This window comes from Ixodes scapularis, unplaced genomic scaffold, assembly GCF_016920785.2.
Source record: "Ixodes scapularis isolate PalLabHiFi unplaced genomic scaffold, ASM1692078v2 PGA_scaffold3__209_contigs__length_174095766, whole genome shotgun sequence".
NCBI classification, from domain to species: domain Eukaryota; kingdom Metazoa; phylum Arthropoda; class Arachnida; order Ixodida; family Ixodidae; genus Ixodes; species Ixodes scapularis.
In genome coordinates, this window is record NW_024609868.1 from 56,560,262 (window position 1) to 56,576,039 (window position 15,778).

At 47.7% G+C, this 15,778-nt stretch overlaps 1 protein-coding gene across 1 annotated transcript in view; it reads right to left on the minus strand.

Annotated features, from left to right (window-relative positions):
• The window catches only part of LOC8050723 (glyoxylate reductase/hydroxypyruvate reductase), a 47,580-nt gene extending 32,110 nt beyond the window's left edge, over nucleotides 1-15,470 (minus strand). Inside the window, exons 1-3 of the mRNA XM_040212924.1 lie at nucleotides 15,433-15,470; nucleotides 13,570-13,647; nucleotides 13,166-13,325 (exon numbers count right to left, since the gene is read on the minus strand). Coding sequence (XP_040068858.1) covers nucleotides 13,166-13,320 — 155 coding nt within the window. The 5' untranslated portion in view covers nucleotides 13,321-13,325; nucleotides 13,570-13,647; nucleotides 15,433-15,470. The remainder of the gene's footprint in view (nucleotides 1-13,165; nucleotides 13,326-13,569; nucleotides 13,648-15,432) is intronic.
• Nucleotides 15,471-15,778: the final 308 nt, after the last annotated feature.

Here is a 15,778-nt window from a genome sequence, read left to right on the forward strand (position 1 = left end):
TTTTTTGCGGATATAATAGAGTCACATGTTTGCACAAGAAACAATTGCGTACGGTTTTAACGCTGACTCTCGCAATTTGTTCTAGGTTTGTTACGAAATATCAGTGAACCCTCGTATTGATGTAATGCTCGTTCGATTGCAGGGTTACCTCGAGTGATGATCGACTACCACGCAATGACGGGAAGCTACCCCAACTATTTGATACGGATTTCATGGGCCGCTATTTTGCCATTCACTTTAACAGTGAGATCAACTTCGCCAAACTTTTAATCCAAGCAAAAAAAAAAAAGGCTGTGTAGCATAACACGCAGCGTCCTCTAAAAAGACTGACATCGAAGCACGTGCTGTTAAACTAAATATAAATTATATCGTTTCTTTTCTAAGCTGCACTCTGCAGAGGAGACGAATAATAAAAATATAATCAAGTCGGCGGCAGATCGTTCATGTATCAGGAAGTATAAATACTCTTATCCAACCTTAAGTTAATTTACAAATCTGGTTCTGTGCCTGCAAAGATCCGTTCGCGTTTGCCATTAACTAAGCGAAGTAGGAATTGATTGTCTGGCTAGGAAACTTGCCTACGAGATTTAGACTAAGTTTTGAAACTAGATTACACGAAGTGTCATGCGGTAAATGAAAAGTCTTGAATTGTCTCCTGTACTGCGCATGCCTGAGCTATCACCCAATACGGGTCAAGCAGGCGCCGCTGAATGATCTGTTCAGATTAGTATACATCGTAACACCGTTGCGAAATTTCTGGGTAGGGCGTAATTCTGTTTGACAGCAAGAACTGCTCACAGAGATGCTCCGAGACTAAAACATCAACTGAACTACGAAGAAAAAAAAAGTGAAAGCCGTTTACTACTCCCTGTAACGCCGAATTAGAGCGCAGCTCTTGAGGAGGAGTAGGGAAGGGTACTAAGGGGGGGGGGGGTCACGTGACCCCCTCCCCCTTTTCTCGAGGTCACCAAAGGTACCCGAGGTCCTCTCGAAGGAACCCGAGGTCCTCAGAGGGAGGGGAGGGGGGTCGCGGTTACGCCGACGCCGCTCAAGGGGGAAACGGGCGCCTAAGAGCTGCGCTCTAAAATAGTTTTAGGAGTAACCAAAACGAAATCTCCACTTCCTTTCCCCCCCCCCTCCCCCCCCCCCCCGGCCCCCTCACCTGAAAATTCTCATCTGTAATACGAAGCAATATCGTCTCTACTTGTCCTCCTCCTCCAACCTCTTCGCGATCATACCTCCTCTCCCGTCCGAAGACGCTCGGACAGGTGTCTGCGGACGCCTGTCCGAGTGTCTTCGGACGGGCGGCGTGATATGCAGTTTTCACCCTGGGTACGCGCGTGCCACAGTGAGCTCCGCTCTATGACCGAAGTCAGACGGTCGATGGAAGTGCTCCGGTCGTCTTTACAATTCCGCGCGAGAGAGGGGAAGAAGAGGACATTGTTGAACAGAAGTGGCGACGTTTTGAGGCTCGTAGTGTTCCTCGCGCCAATAAGACGCCTGAAAAGACTCAGAACAGAGACATAAAAGCTATCCGGTCTCGCCCTGCGATCGAGGGCCGGGTGAAGTATCAAGGTTCGTTTCGATCTAATCAGCGGAATATGGCATGCATATAAGTAACGTCGAAAAGTTACGACTGTTCGACGTAGTCTGCAGCGAGAAACCACTAAAACGTAACCCTGTTTCTTTTTTTCTTTTTTTTTTTAGTCCGATTGAATGACATTCAGGAAAACACAACATTTTTATCCTCGCGGGGCGAGCGCCTTCGAACCACGGTGTTGTTCCTTCCCCTTGCTTCCATTCCTAGATGTCCATCTCGGCACTAAAGACACAGAGCATGTCAACCCCTCATTCTTTTTTTATATACAGGAGCGGGGCACAAACACCATGATTGTGTTTCTTTATGTCCCGAAGATAGTGCCATAAAACGCAAAGTGCACCAGTAAAGTGAACATATATTTATTTCCTTTATTTGTGTGCGACAGAATAATCGTTGCAACTCAAGAAGGTAGGGCGAGGGTCAGACGGGCCGAGGAGGGGGGAAGCAAACGGAACGCTGGAGAAGAAAGGGGAAAACCTCCTCCTTCACTCTTTAGCGTTCCGTCTGCTTCCTCCTCCCCAGCCCACGTTACCTTGCCCTACCTTTTTGAGTTGCTACGGACTATAATGTATATCTTACTGTCTGCTATCTGGCCTGTGGTACAAAATGGTGAACTGCTTTCAGGTATTGTTGGGGCTCGAACTGATACAACAAGTGCTGCCCAGTTACAATGACAAGGAGTACAATCACTGGCACAGGCTCTTGGGAGTCTGGGTGATCTTGTTCGGTGTTAGTTTCATTCCGGCTTACATCTGCGCAATGCTCACCACATACGTAAGTGGCGTCCTCCGTTGTGGTCACAAAATGCCGTGCAGAAATGCTAACGTAGTGCTTTTTGTACATGAATCTCTGTACTATAAATTATAAACTCGCGTCAATAATCAGCGACAGAAATAACGAGACATCATGAACTATTATTTTTGGATACCCTTGAAATAATTAACGTGTATTTGGGGCGATGAGCGTCAACAAACGAGGTGCGCACCAACACAACAAAAGGCGTAAAAAAATGTGGCACAGTTGTAAACATTTTTCAAGAAGCCACGCGTTTGGCAGAACCAGTACAAAACATTCGTCGGAAAAGCAATGGCTGTTGTGTTTTTGAGAAAGCGCTGCGAACGATTACTTTATCTACAAGCCTTACATTGGAGCGCATCAAAAATACCACTTCCAACCTTCACTCTCCGCATTAGTACAGGGCGGTGAAAGCAACTCAAATGGCATGTAACGATTAAGCGCACAACAAAATGTTAGTAAGAAAGGAAGTTATGTTTGACAAGGGAGTACACCTCTTAATTGAAGTGAGGCGCCAAAACAACGAGGACACAAGGAGAGAAGCAGACAGGACGAGGCGCACTTTCAACTGAACTTTATTTTAGAAAAACACAGAAAAGCAAGCTATGCCCAATGTACACGTGCGCATGGGTAAGAAATAAAGATAGGACGAAGCCTAGCGCGTTTTCCTACGTGGCACGTTCATTTTGCAGGAACGTATACTCCCTATCAGATAGAGATAAAGATGGTTGTACATGCTTGAAGGGAGGCGCCAAAACAACGAGGACACAAGAAGAGAAGCAGTCAGGACGAGGCGCACTTTCACTTCCTATACACCTCTTACCTTCTTGGCGGATATGTATAAAATACCACTGAACCCTGTTCAACACGCCTCGCAGGGATGGGAACAGGCCTCTACTCCACTCTCGACTTGGGTGCCCGACAACCGAGCCATCAAGCTCGACTACCGGAAGCTCCTGCGAGAATTCGGCTTCGAGATGAACCCGGACGTCGCCAGCGGCATTCCGAGCAACGTCGGCGGGTGCGCACGAAGTCGCGGGGGCACTTCAAGTCGCGGAGACACCATCACCATCGCCGAGACGATTGATCCTCGGGAAGGTGCCACTCCCGTGGAACGCTCGGTCACCTTCGCTCCGGACGTGATAACGTCGACGCGGTGGGCCAACGAGAACTTCAACGAGCTCCTGGAGCACCAGTTCGGCCTAAGCAGCACTTCAAGATCCTCCTTTCATGATCGCACAGGTTTCCACGCCGAGGTGCTGCTAGAAGCCGCTGGGCTCCTGCCGGCGGAAGAGGATATCCTCTCCCTTATGGGAAACAAGGAGAAGCCTTTGATGTCGTCCAGCTTAGTGGCGACTCCTCCGACTGGACCCTTCCAGCACGACACGACGAAGGATGCCGTCGAGACTCCGCCTGGTTTGTCGGTTGACGGGCCCGTCGAGTCATCCTCTGCCACACTTCAACTACAAACGGAAACTGTGCCTGCAAGCGCGACACTTACGTGCAGCGCAAGTGCAGTCATCCCTAGTGACAGACCCGAGACGCTGGATTCTATGCAGCGGAGCACCTTGTCGTCCAAGTTGAAGAAAAAGAAGAAGCACCGGGCTGCCAAGAATAAAGGAACCTCGAGCCAAAAGCCGACAAAAGAAAGGCTCGGAAACATGCCGAAAGAGAAAGCACAGACGAAGGCATCGAACAAGCATTAATCGAGCAGACCTATTCCCAGAGTCAGGGGGAGTTTTAAAAAGAAGCCGCGCTGATTATCGCTAGCTATACTATCCAGTAATAAGAGCTTATGTAATACAATAAAGAACACTTGCGTAGATTTTATTTCCTTCGTAAAAAATTAAAGCCGTTTACAACTCCCTGTAACGCCGAATTAGAGCGCAGCTCTTGAGGAGGAACAGGGGAAGGGTACCGAGGGGAAGGTATATCCTTCCTTTCTCCTCCTCACCTCCTCATCCTGTCTGTTACTCCTCCCTCCACGCGGCGTCGCCGTAGCCTCACGAGGGTCACGTGACCTCACGGGAGTCACGTGACCCCTATGAGGTCACGTGACGATGACGATGACGTCGTCAGTGACGTCACTGATGACGTCATCATCACTTGTGACGTCATCAGTGACGATGTTGATACCGATGACGTCATTAGCGACGATGACGATGCCGATGACGTCATCAGAGACGACGATGCGGATGCCGATTACGCCATTAGTGACGATGCCGATGCCGATGACGTCAGCAGTGACGTCACGCGTCCCATAACGCACCGCGCGGTTACGCCGACGGCGACGCCGACGCCGCTCAAGCCGGAAACGGGCGCCCTAAGAGCTGCGCTCTAAAACAACAAAATAATTCTTATTTAGGTAACAATAAACTGTGGGAGGTGTTTCTCTTCTGTAAAATAAGTGAATTTAGACAACTGTCGCAGGCATTGGAAGTCCTTCCAAAGCCGCAAGGATATTCTGGGCTGTAAGCACTGCCATTGCCTTCCTGGCTTTTGTTGTAGCACCGCCGATGTGAGGCAGCAACACTGTCACGAAAATGTTAGAACACTACTATTAAAAGGATGAAACGCTTTTCTTGATCTCGCTCAATACTCTTTAGACATCATTCGTGATACTCATACTGTATATGACGTGTTTGTGGTTAGCTCCACACGCTAACTACTATCTAAGCCTCAAAGAAAAATTGAGGAGCGTTAAAAGAACAATGAAAAGTTTCCCTTCGACTTTCTAAGGACGTAGTAAAGTTGACATTTGGGCTAGTTGCTAGTCTAACATAGTGAGGTATTTAGCGCACAAGGTAGAGAGAAGAACAACTTCTCTCTACCTTGTGCGCTAAATAGCTCCATATGTTCTGAGGAGGTGCGTTTAAAGGTAGGAGTGCCCGTAAGCGCGAGCGCGTGACTCTGCAGAATGCTTTGTACGGGCCAAAAAACACGGTTGGGAAACTCGCCCTTGAAACTCGGACCCCTCACTTCCACGCACAGGACTCGAGCCACGCTTTACACACGCGCCAAATTACAGTCGCCGTTGCTGACCTTCTCTTGTTTTTCGGTGCCGCGCCATTAAAGCGGGCATTGACGAGCCTCCACAAAGGCCAGTGCTGTGGAGGGGGACACAGCGCCTAAAATGGCAATAACCTGCCATGCTGGGGTCATGATGAGGCGAAGTAATTGTAATAATAGGAAACAAAAACTGAAGGTCGGTTATGGCGGCGCCCGTGCACACCTGCTGCGAAGCGTCTATAAAGCGCGAAACACAGGTACGACGAAACCGTCCGATCCGACGTGCGGACTGCCGGAATGACCTTGGGGAGAGAGGGTGTTCGTAGCATCGGAGAGCGTTGAAAACCCTCGCCTCCGACCGTCGTATCGCCTGATCGGACGTCGGATCGGACGGTTTTGTCGTACATGTGTTTCGCGCTTTAGCACAATTCGATAACAGCACCGCCCTTCGCTGGTCAATCCATTCCGTTAGTTATTTTAAAGTTCGTTGGTTAGTTAGCGGCACATAATTCCTCTTGGGACAGAAAATCAGCAAAAGTTATTTTTGCCGACAGAGGAAGTAGCTTAGCACGCGGTGTAAAAAGCAAAGACGTCCAGGTAGCGTACTCGGAAAAGCTCGTGGAGTAAGTCAGAAGGGCAATTTCGAACACACTGATTGACGCGTTTTGATGGACGTCGCATCGCCAGGTTTACGGGAGCGGGGGAAGGTGAGGGGGTCGAGGCTCAGTGATTCACCTGCTAGCCTTAAGCCGGCTCCCAGATATCTGGGTGCCGGCGAAAGGCAAGCGCGTGAATCACAGGCGTATTTTTCTAAGCCTAGGGCTGACCCTCCTCTCTCTCCCCTCGTAGACAAAGCGATATGAAACCCATAAAAACGCACCAATCAAAGTGCGAAATTGGCCTGTAAGTCGCCGTTGTGTAACAACGTATAGCTATTGGACGGCTTTGATGTCAACTCGTGACCAGAACAAGCTGCCGGTCCTCTTTCGCCTTCTCCTGCCGCCAATGTTTATCACAGCCGCGTTCCTGGGTTCGCAATGCTTGTAGTGCGTTCCAACCCAGCACAATAATCTCCCCAGATACACTGAGCTCGTAAAAAATGTCCCAAAACGCTCATTTACTGAGATGCTCACTCAAAGCATAAAATAAAAGTAGATTTTCCCCCCAGAAAAAGGATCTCGCACAGCGCGTCTTTGAGTCCCATATACGAAAGTATTTAGAAATTTCGGGGAGGGAGGGTCAAAGTGGCTGGGGTGACCATGACTTGGGACAAAAGAGGGGGGGGGGGGGGGGGGGTCAAAATGCATGCGAATATTATAGGGTCAGGTGGATATCAGAGGACACAGCAGCTCCATAAGCTCCTCCCCTGGATACACCACTGGATAGAAGTGCAAGACTATCAGGCAAATCTCACCGCAATTCGGCAGTTTCACGAGCGGGTGATCCTTGGCCAAAGGCTCGGGCGTCATGACATCCAGGCCGGCAGAAGCTATCTTTCCAGTCGTGAGCGCTTCGTACAGGGCGTCTTGGTCAACCACTGCTCCTCTTTAAAAAAATAATAATAATAACATATATATATATATATACAGGGTGTTTTTTTTTTATTCTTACAGATTTGTTTAAAAAAAAAACGTGAAAGCTACAATGATGCGGTTTGTGCAGGTGGGTTATACGGCCAGGCGGACATTATGTGGGTGGCTAATGTTTGCGATAAGTCGGCTTATTAATTAAAATTCGTTAATTAACTTTTTAATTACTTAAAATAAACATATGGTTTCAATTAGAAAATTGCTGAGCATTATCGAAAACCCCTATATCAACTATTTTTAGCAGGATATAACGCCAGGGCAGCATTTTACGGCGTTCTGTAAAAACGCTCTATTTGGACGCATTTCTAGATTTCGGTTTCTTATCGGAGCGCATCTACGCGCCCGCGATCCTGCTCCCCGGTTGTCGCGACGCGAAGCCACCTCCTCGCCTCCCTCGTAGAATGGAGGGAAGTACGGCGCACGTGTGTTGCGCGTCTCAGCCACTGGGGAGCAGGACCGCGGGCGCGGTGATCGCTCCGATAAGAAACCGAAATCTAGAAACACGTCCGAATGAAGCGTTTTTACAGAACGCTGTAAAATGCTTCCCCGGCGTTATATCTTTCCAAAAATAGTTGATTTAGTGCTTTTCGATGATGCTCTACAAGTTCCTAATTGAAATCATATGTCTATTTCCACTAATTAAAAAGTTAATTAACGAATTTTAATTAATTATCCGACTTATCGCAAAGATTAGCCACCCACATAATGTCCGCCTGGCCGCATAACCCACCTGCACCAACCGCATTAGTGTAGCTTTCACGGTTTTTTTTTAAACAAATGTGTAAGAATAAAAAAAACACCCTGTATATAATATATATATATATATATATATGAACGAATATGTGCAGATGAATGAACCGTACTTAATCCAATGAATTAAAGAATCAAAGTTTTCAGGAACCCGCCGAAAGCCTAAAAACGGCGGAGCCAGGATTTGAACTCTGGGCCTCCCAATGTCCGGTCGGGTGTGCTAACCACTACACCACTCCACCTTGGCTTTCTGGCGTTTCCTACCTGTCTTATTAATGCACAAGAAACGAAATGTATCCAATCGGAGGTGTTCTGGAAACACACGCCGCCGCGTGGAACGCGGTACGACGCTTAGTGTCACGTGGTACGAGCTCGTTTGTGCTCCAGAAATCCTCCCACTGTTTGTCTCGCCCCGTTTGTTTATGAGCTTTAGAGACACGGTATCATCATCATCTGCGAGAATCAAGAGCCACGTTATTGAATATACAACACGGGCACTTCACGTCATCGTACGTGGTCTCCGAGGAGGATATGAACGAATATGTGCAGATGAATGAACCATACTTAATCCAATGAATTAATGAATCAAAGTTTTCAGGAACCCGCCGAAAGCCAAAAAACGGCGGAGCCAGGATTTGAACTCTGGGCCTCCCAATGTCCGGTCGGGTGTGCTAACCACTACACCACTCCACCTTGGCTTTCTGGCGTTTCCTACCTGTCTTATTAATGCACAAGAAACGAAATGTATCCAATCGGAGGTGTTCTGGAAACACACGCCGCCGCGTGGAACGCGGTACGACGCTTAGTGTCACGTGGTACGTGCTCGTTTGTGCTCCAGAAATCCTCCCACTGTTTGTCTCGCCCCGTGTACATGTAGTAGTATTCTTTGTTTATGAGCTTTAGAGACACGGTATCATCATCATATGCGAGAATCAAGAGTCACGTTATTGAATATACAACACGGGCACTTCACGTCATCGTACGTGGTCTCCGAGGAGGATATGAACGAATATGTGCAGATGAATGGACCGTACTTAATCCAATGAATTAAAGAATCAAAGTTTTCAGGAACCCGCCGAAAGCCAAAAAACGGCGGAGCCAGGATTTGAACTCTGGGCCTCCCAATGTCCGGTCGGGTGTGCTAACCACTACACCACTCCACCTTGGCTTTCTGGCGTTTCCTACCTGTCTAATTAATGCACAAGAAACGAAATGTATCCAATCGGAGGTGTTCTGGAAACACACGCCGCCGCGTGGAACGCGGTACGACGCTTAGTGTCACGTGGTACGTGCTCGTTTGTGCTCCAGAAATCCTCCCACTGTTTGTCTCGCCCCGTGTACATGTAGTAGTATTCTTTGTTTATGAGCGGGGGATCGGTGGCCGAGTGGGCTGAAGCGCACACCCAGCTCGACGCGCGTGGAGCGAAAGCTCGCGCTGCAGAACCCAGGGATCCTGGGTTCGAGCCCCACCCCTGCCCGTTTCGATCTGGATGAGCATCGTACCGGCGTGCGGTCGTGTATCACTACTGCGTGGTGCACGTTAAAGACCCCAGGCTAGCGGTTGTACCGCACTGGCTAAATTGCTCATCTACAGCGTGTGACTCGTCGCAACTTTAATGGCAGACCAACTACACGCTGTATAAATATCCCCACAACCCAATTATTAATTATTATTGTTTATGAGCTTTAGAGACACGGGAAAAGGATACGGCATTTAGTGGGATGGGGGAAGGTGTTAGTCTGTAGGGCACGGTGATGTCGTTCCTGCTCTTTCGATAGTTGTTCATGCGGGGGTGGGTAGGTACCCCCCCCCCCCCCCCCCGGCTACGTGTCTGCCTCCTACCATATGAAAGAGGGTCCCCCATATATATATATATGGGGGGAAAATCGTCTAATCCCTTCCAGTCTTCATACGAGCTTTGGGAAAGAGCACTGACCAGCTCCAACTTCGATGACCAGCTCATGCTCGTGTCGAGGGCGGTGAAAGCAGGAAACGCTCAAGGCGTCTTGGACTAAGGACCCTCCTCATCGCTTTCTTGTAATAAAGATGTTTATTCTTTCTCTCTCCAAATGAAAGGGAGAGAGAGAGAATAAACATCTTTATTATAAGAAAGCGATGAGGAGGGTCCTTAGTCCAAGACGCCTTGAGCGTTTCCTGCTTTCACCGCCCTCGACACGAGCATGAGCTGGTCATCGAAGTTGGAGCTGGTCAGTGCTCTGTCCCAAAGCTCGTATGAAGACTGGAAGGAATTAGACGATTGTGTGGGGTTTTGGTCGCATCCTACCAGGCGCGTAGCCAGAATTGGGGGAGGGAGGGCGGGGGGGGGGGGGGGGGGGGGGGGCCGCCCATTACAAGATACTGTATGAGGGGGGAGAGAAGGTCCCAGCAAAATAGAAGATTTCGGGGGAAACCCGGGCCCCATGCCCCCCCCCCCCCCCCCCCTGGCTACGTGTCTGCCTCCTAGCATATGAAAGAGGGTCCCAGGGGCTCCGCAAAAGCTGCAGAGCGGGGAATAGAAGGTGGGGAAAAGGATACGGCATTTAGTGGGATGGGGGAAGGTGTTAGTCTGTAGGGCACGGTGATGTCGTTCCTGCTCTTTCGATAGTTGTTCATGCGGGGGTGGGTAGGTACCTCTCTCCAACCTGTAGTGCTGCGTGATCTCTTGACATGTTACCAATGGGACCGGCCGCTCCCGCTCGTCTCCCAGGGCCCGGCGGGATACCTCTCGGGCCAAGAGGTGGGCGGTTGCATCGCCTGGTACAGCGGAGTGGGCGGGTGTCCATATGATAGTGATGAGTCTATCCGGCGGGTGTTTGGAGATGACCCGTTCTGTTGTACGGTGGATTCTTCCTCTCGAGAAATTACGACACGCGTGCTGCGAGTCGGTAATGATGACTTCGGCTGTAGTTTGCGCGATGGCAAGAGCGACGGCCGCCTTTTTCGCTTGTAAAGGTTCGTATCTTGGTAGTGTGATGATGCTGACATGGTGATCTTGTTGGACGACGACGGCTGTCATGGCTCTTATGCCGGGATAAGAGGCCGCGTCCATGTATGCGGTGGTTGCTTCGTGACCATAGAGTTTATATATGGCTAGGGTTCTCGCCTACCTTCGTCCAGCATGATGCACGGGGTGCATGTTGCGGGAGAGCGGTGAGATGAAGAGGTGTCTCCGGATCTCGTGCAAGAGAGTCGTGGTTTCAGGAGGATGCTGTAGAGAGGTTGTGAGTCGCAGTCGAGAGCAGTCTTCCTGCACCCGTGGCTCTCAGCCCCATTCTTTGGCTGGAAAGATGGGCTTCTATGAGCTCGTCAGCTGTATTGTGTAGGCCAAGTTTTAACAGTTTGTCGGAGGCCGTGCTGACGGGAAGTCCGAGGGGCTGTTTGTAGGCTTTCCTGATCATTAGAGTCACCTTCGAGAGTTTTGTTTTTATAAAGACTGCATAAGGTATGGCATACGTAATGCGGGAGATTATGATTGCCTGGACTTGGCGAACCGTGTCGGCCTCGCGCATACACCTCGTTTTGGTGGTTATACGTGCGATCAAGTGGGTGACTTGGGCTGTGGTGTGTTTGAGCCTATTTATCAAGATGGTGTTCGCGCGGTCGGCCTGAAAGGTCATACCGAGAATCTTGATATGTGGAGATGGAACGATGACGTGGCACTCCATGGAGATGGTGAAAGTGGGTGGGTCCAGGAAACCTTTCTTTCTTGGAGAAACGAGGAGTAGTTCTCATTTCAGTGGAGCACATTGGAGGCCGCATGACTTGGCATGATCACAGACCGCATCGGCTGCCGTTTGCAGACCCCGTGCTGGACCAGATCGTAATGTCATCGGCATATATGCCATGATGTACGCTGGGAATGGAGTCCAAGAGGGCAGGGAGACCGATGAGCGTAATGGTGAATATCAAAGGTGAGAGTACGGCCCCTTGAGGGGTACTTCGGCTGCCAAGTAGGACTGGGTCTGTGGAGAGGTCTCCAACCTTCAGCATCGCGCTACGCCGGGAGAGAAAATCTTAATGTACTGATAGGTTCTATGGCCGCAGTCGAAGGTATTAAGTTGTGAGAGGATGGCAGTGTGTTTAACATTGTCGAATGCCCCCTTGAGGTCTAGAGCAAGAATGCCTGTGTGTGAGTTGCGCGCAGCTGTGAGTTGCGCGCAGCAGGCAGCATTACCTCTCCCTTAAGCTGGAGTAGAACGTCTTGCGTCGAGTGTTGTAGGCGTTACCGAAAACATTGACGAAACACGTTACTTTGTTATTACGTTACATTACCATCCTACGTTATTTGAAAATAAAAGTAACGCGTTACCGTTACCAATTAAAAATAACGCACGCTAATTATGCGCTACCTTCTTGAATAAAATTAGCACGTTTTACTGTTTCAACATTACAGGTATACGTAAGCGCCATATTTCAATAACATTATATCCATGCAGAAATTTAACAAGACTACTTCTTTTACGGTTTTACCGATAATCTCAGCAAAAAAAAAACTCAAATTCACATGGCTTGATGCCTAAAAACAAGAAAAAAAATTAAGTGTAATTTGGTTTATGACTTGGGAAGAAAAAGTATCGAGAAACGAAACTCAGTTACTCGTTACTCGAAGTAAATAACGCAAGTACGTTACCCGTTACTGTTTTGAAAAAGTAACGAAAACGTTACACGATACCGAAAAAGAGTAACGCGTTACCGATAGTGCGATCAGAGAGCTCAACAATGTATGGTTTGTCGCTTCCTTTTGTACCTTTTTGCGCTGTTTTATCTCGCGTGCTGGCGGTAACGCGTTCCTACGCGTTACAGATAGCACTGGCTGTAACGCGTAACAGCACACATACAACTGTTCATAACATTCGCTCAGCAGGGCTTGAACCAAATGCAATCAAAGGGTTAGGATTCAGCTTTATTAAATTGGAGACTGCGCAATCCTCTCTCTTAAATCTTCAACTAATGTAAATGTTCCGTGTTCGGTAACTAAAGTACCTTGAGTCGGGTTCATCATAATTTCAATATTTGCAAGGTAGTCAAACACACCTAAGGTCGATAATGATTTGTTCACGAAAATATTCCATGTGCTACAGCGGCTTGAACTTTTTTGAATTAAGTATAGCTGTCTAGCACCTTACTGGCCTCACCTTACTACTATGGATGTATATAATACGTTTTTTAGGTTTCTATATGAGTTCCACGTTTTATATTAAACATCATCCTTTGTGTATATATCGCACGCCTCTATTGTTTCTCTATGCTTCATTTCAAATTGCACTAAGAACAGGTTAACATTGTTCAATGAGGAACATACATCTTATATGTTGCCAAACTTAAGTACATGGTAAGTCAGGTGTGTACATATGAAATGTGCCTAGTCCCTACACACCCTGAAAAATGTGGTAGGAAATACAGGCCTGGCAGTCGACATACCTGCTGATATTGATGAACGAAGCTGTTTTCTTCATAAGAGAAAACGCCTCACGGTTGAACATCCCCGTCGTCTCCGGAGTGAGTGTGCACGTCACAATAACTATGTCCGACATTCTCAGCAACTCATTCAGCCTTGTGAACTGGGCTCCCTCCATTTCAGCTTTTGAAAATGATAAGAAAAGGGAATACTACTCATAATATTCTTCCAGATCAAAAGTCTAGGAAGAATTAGGAAGTTAAATAAAATAGTGCCAAACAGTCAAAGTTGAATATATAATTTTAGTACCACTGCGTACAAATGTAGATGTATGTTCAATATGATTATGATTATTACAATGATTATTATATTGTCTAAATCTTTAATGGATAAACATATATGACCAACGTGACATTAATATACATACCAGTGGGTTTGTGAGTTCGTGAGGTGTACAGAAATTTGCTCACTTTGAAAGCTTTCAGTCTCTCGAGAACTGCTAGCCCTGAAACACGAAGAAAGAACATTGAAGCCTTAGCTACCATGGTAATTTTCATGATTTGTCATTAGTGAAATGTGTGCAGAAGCCAATGAACGCTTGCAGTACAGTACAATGTAACAACATCTGTTGTGTCCCCATTTCATTTCTTTTATCGGTTAATTGTCAAACATATATGCTACGACCAAAAGGCAACTTTTGTGGATGGCGTATGGGTCCTTCAGCAAAAATAAGCAACTTGGAACATAACAATGCTACGAACAAGCACATGACTTTTAAAAAATTAAAAGGGGCCATGAAACGATTCTTCTACTTTCGCTAAATTCTACTCAGAATGACCCCCTAACGTAATAACCAAAACACTTGCCTTACATTTTTTAATGCGAAAGCATTAACTCGTCTCATGGAGCGAGCCGACGTCATCAGCTTTGAAACCAAGCAAAACGGCACCTTAATGAAACCACGCGCAAAGCTAGCCAACGGCATCTTTTACACTTCGGTCCCATTAACTGGCGCGCGTCAGTTTGTGTGATGTCATCCTAACTGTGTTATCACACTGTTATGTTATCACTGATCACCGAGTTCGCTCGCCTCTTATCGGTTGAACGGCGCGTGGCAATATACGGCGCATGGAATAAACCAAGGGCTTCGTTTTGCTGGGAACTACGTTGCTGTCTGTTCCTGCCTCGCACCGCAAGGCACACAACAGTTTGAACGATCGTTCACCCGATGGCGCTGCGTGTCCGCGAGGCAGCGGCTCCAGCGTTAAACGCCCAAGGTCAGGGCGTTGTACGCCGCAGATTAAAGAAGGGAGTGAAGAGCGGCGTGCGTGCTTTCGCATTCACAACTCATAGGAAGTGCTTAGGTGTATCTCGAGCCTTTTTTTTTAAGTAATGCAGGCGGCAAATAAATTAAAGAAATATCCCCTCAACCCGAAGCCAGAACAAGCGGCCACGTGTCATGGTGCTTATCTCTGCATATGCCACCAACGTTAATCATAGCCACGCGCTGGGGTTAGCAAAGTAGAAAACGCATGCTGAGCTCCAGGCACTGTTGCAGCTCGGCTATTCTCATCACTGCAGTAGTTGGACACAAGCTGCTACCCGAGTGTCCACCGAGGTATTGATTGTTACAAGCCCAAGTCGAGTGTTCACGCAGTTCTCGTTCAATTCATGAGTTGCACTCGACTGTCATCAGGCGGGTGGTTTCGATCCCACAATTACGTCATAAAGCTTTGCGAAGGCAAGACTGAAAGAAATTGCCCCCTTTTATCCTCCCAGTTTCACCTCGACAAAGCTTCTGAATCAGTGGCGGTTCGTGCGAGTATATTTGGGCCAGACTAGGACGGGTACGCCTCTGTAAAGCCATGAACATTCCAACCAGATGTCGTTTCATAACTTTTTTTTATAAATAGTATTCAATCTTACATTCTTTATCAAGATTTTTTCGCTGTACTGCACGCCCCTAAAAAAAAAACTTTTTTTTATTTTATGGTATGAAATAAATGTTTCACTCTGAAACGCAATGCAGTAGTATTATTTATTCCTGGCTAAATTAGAATACTCCATTAAAAAAGATAGATGAGTATCTATGCACGTCCTAATGTTATCTAATAAGCAAAGGCAATTCTTCCATGTCACCATATATATATACAGGGTGAAACAAGGAGACGCCAGGCTCTTAAAATCGACCGGAAAATTCGGTTTCTTAACCTATCGCGCTACGACTTTGTGCAGCGTTGCCCAGAGATGGTGCATTTTTTTGTGTAAAATTTGCAAAGAGCGAACTTACCTGAGGAAAAAGTAAAGAAAGAAAAAGGCTTAGCTCCTATGGAAACGCAGCGAAGCCACCGGTTTGCAAAGAACACGGCGCAATTTCGCACGGGAGACAAGAGATTGCGCAAGCGGTCGAGACGCCAACTGCTGCCAACGAACGAGCAGACGACGCCGAGAGCCGGCCCTTTTGCAGACAAGGAACTGCAGTTCCTTGGTGTTACCGCGCCTGTCTTTTTTGTTTCTGCGACTGTCACCGCCTGCGGAACGCGCGCCGCTTTTGAGTCGACAAGATCGTCTGATAAAAAGGCCTGCTCTCGACGCCGTATGCTCGTTCGTTGGCGGCGTTTGTTGCGCCATCTATT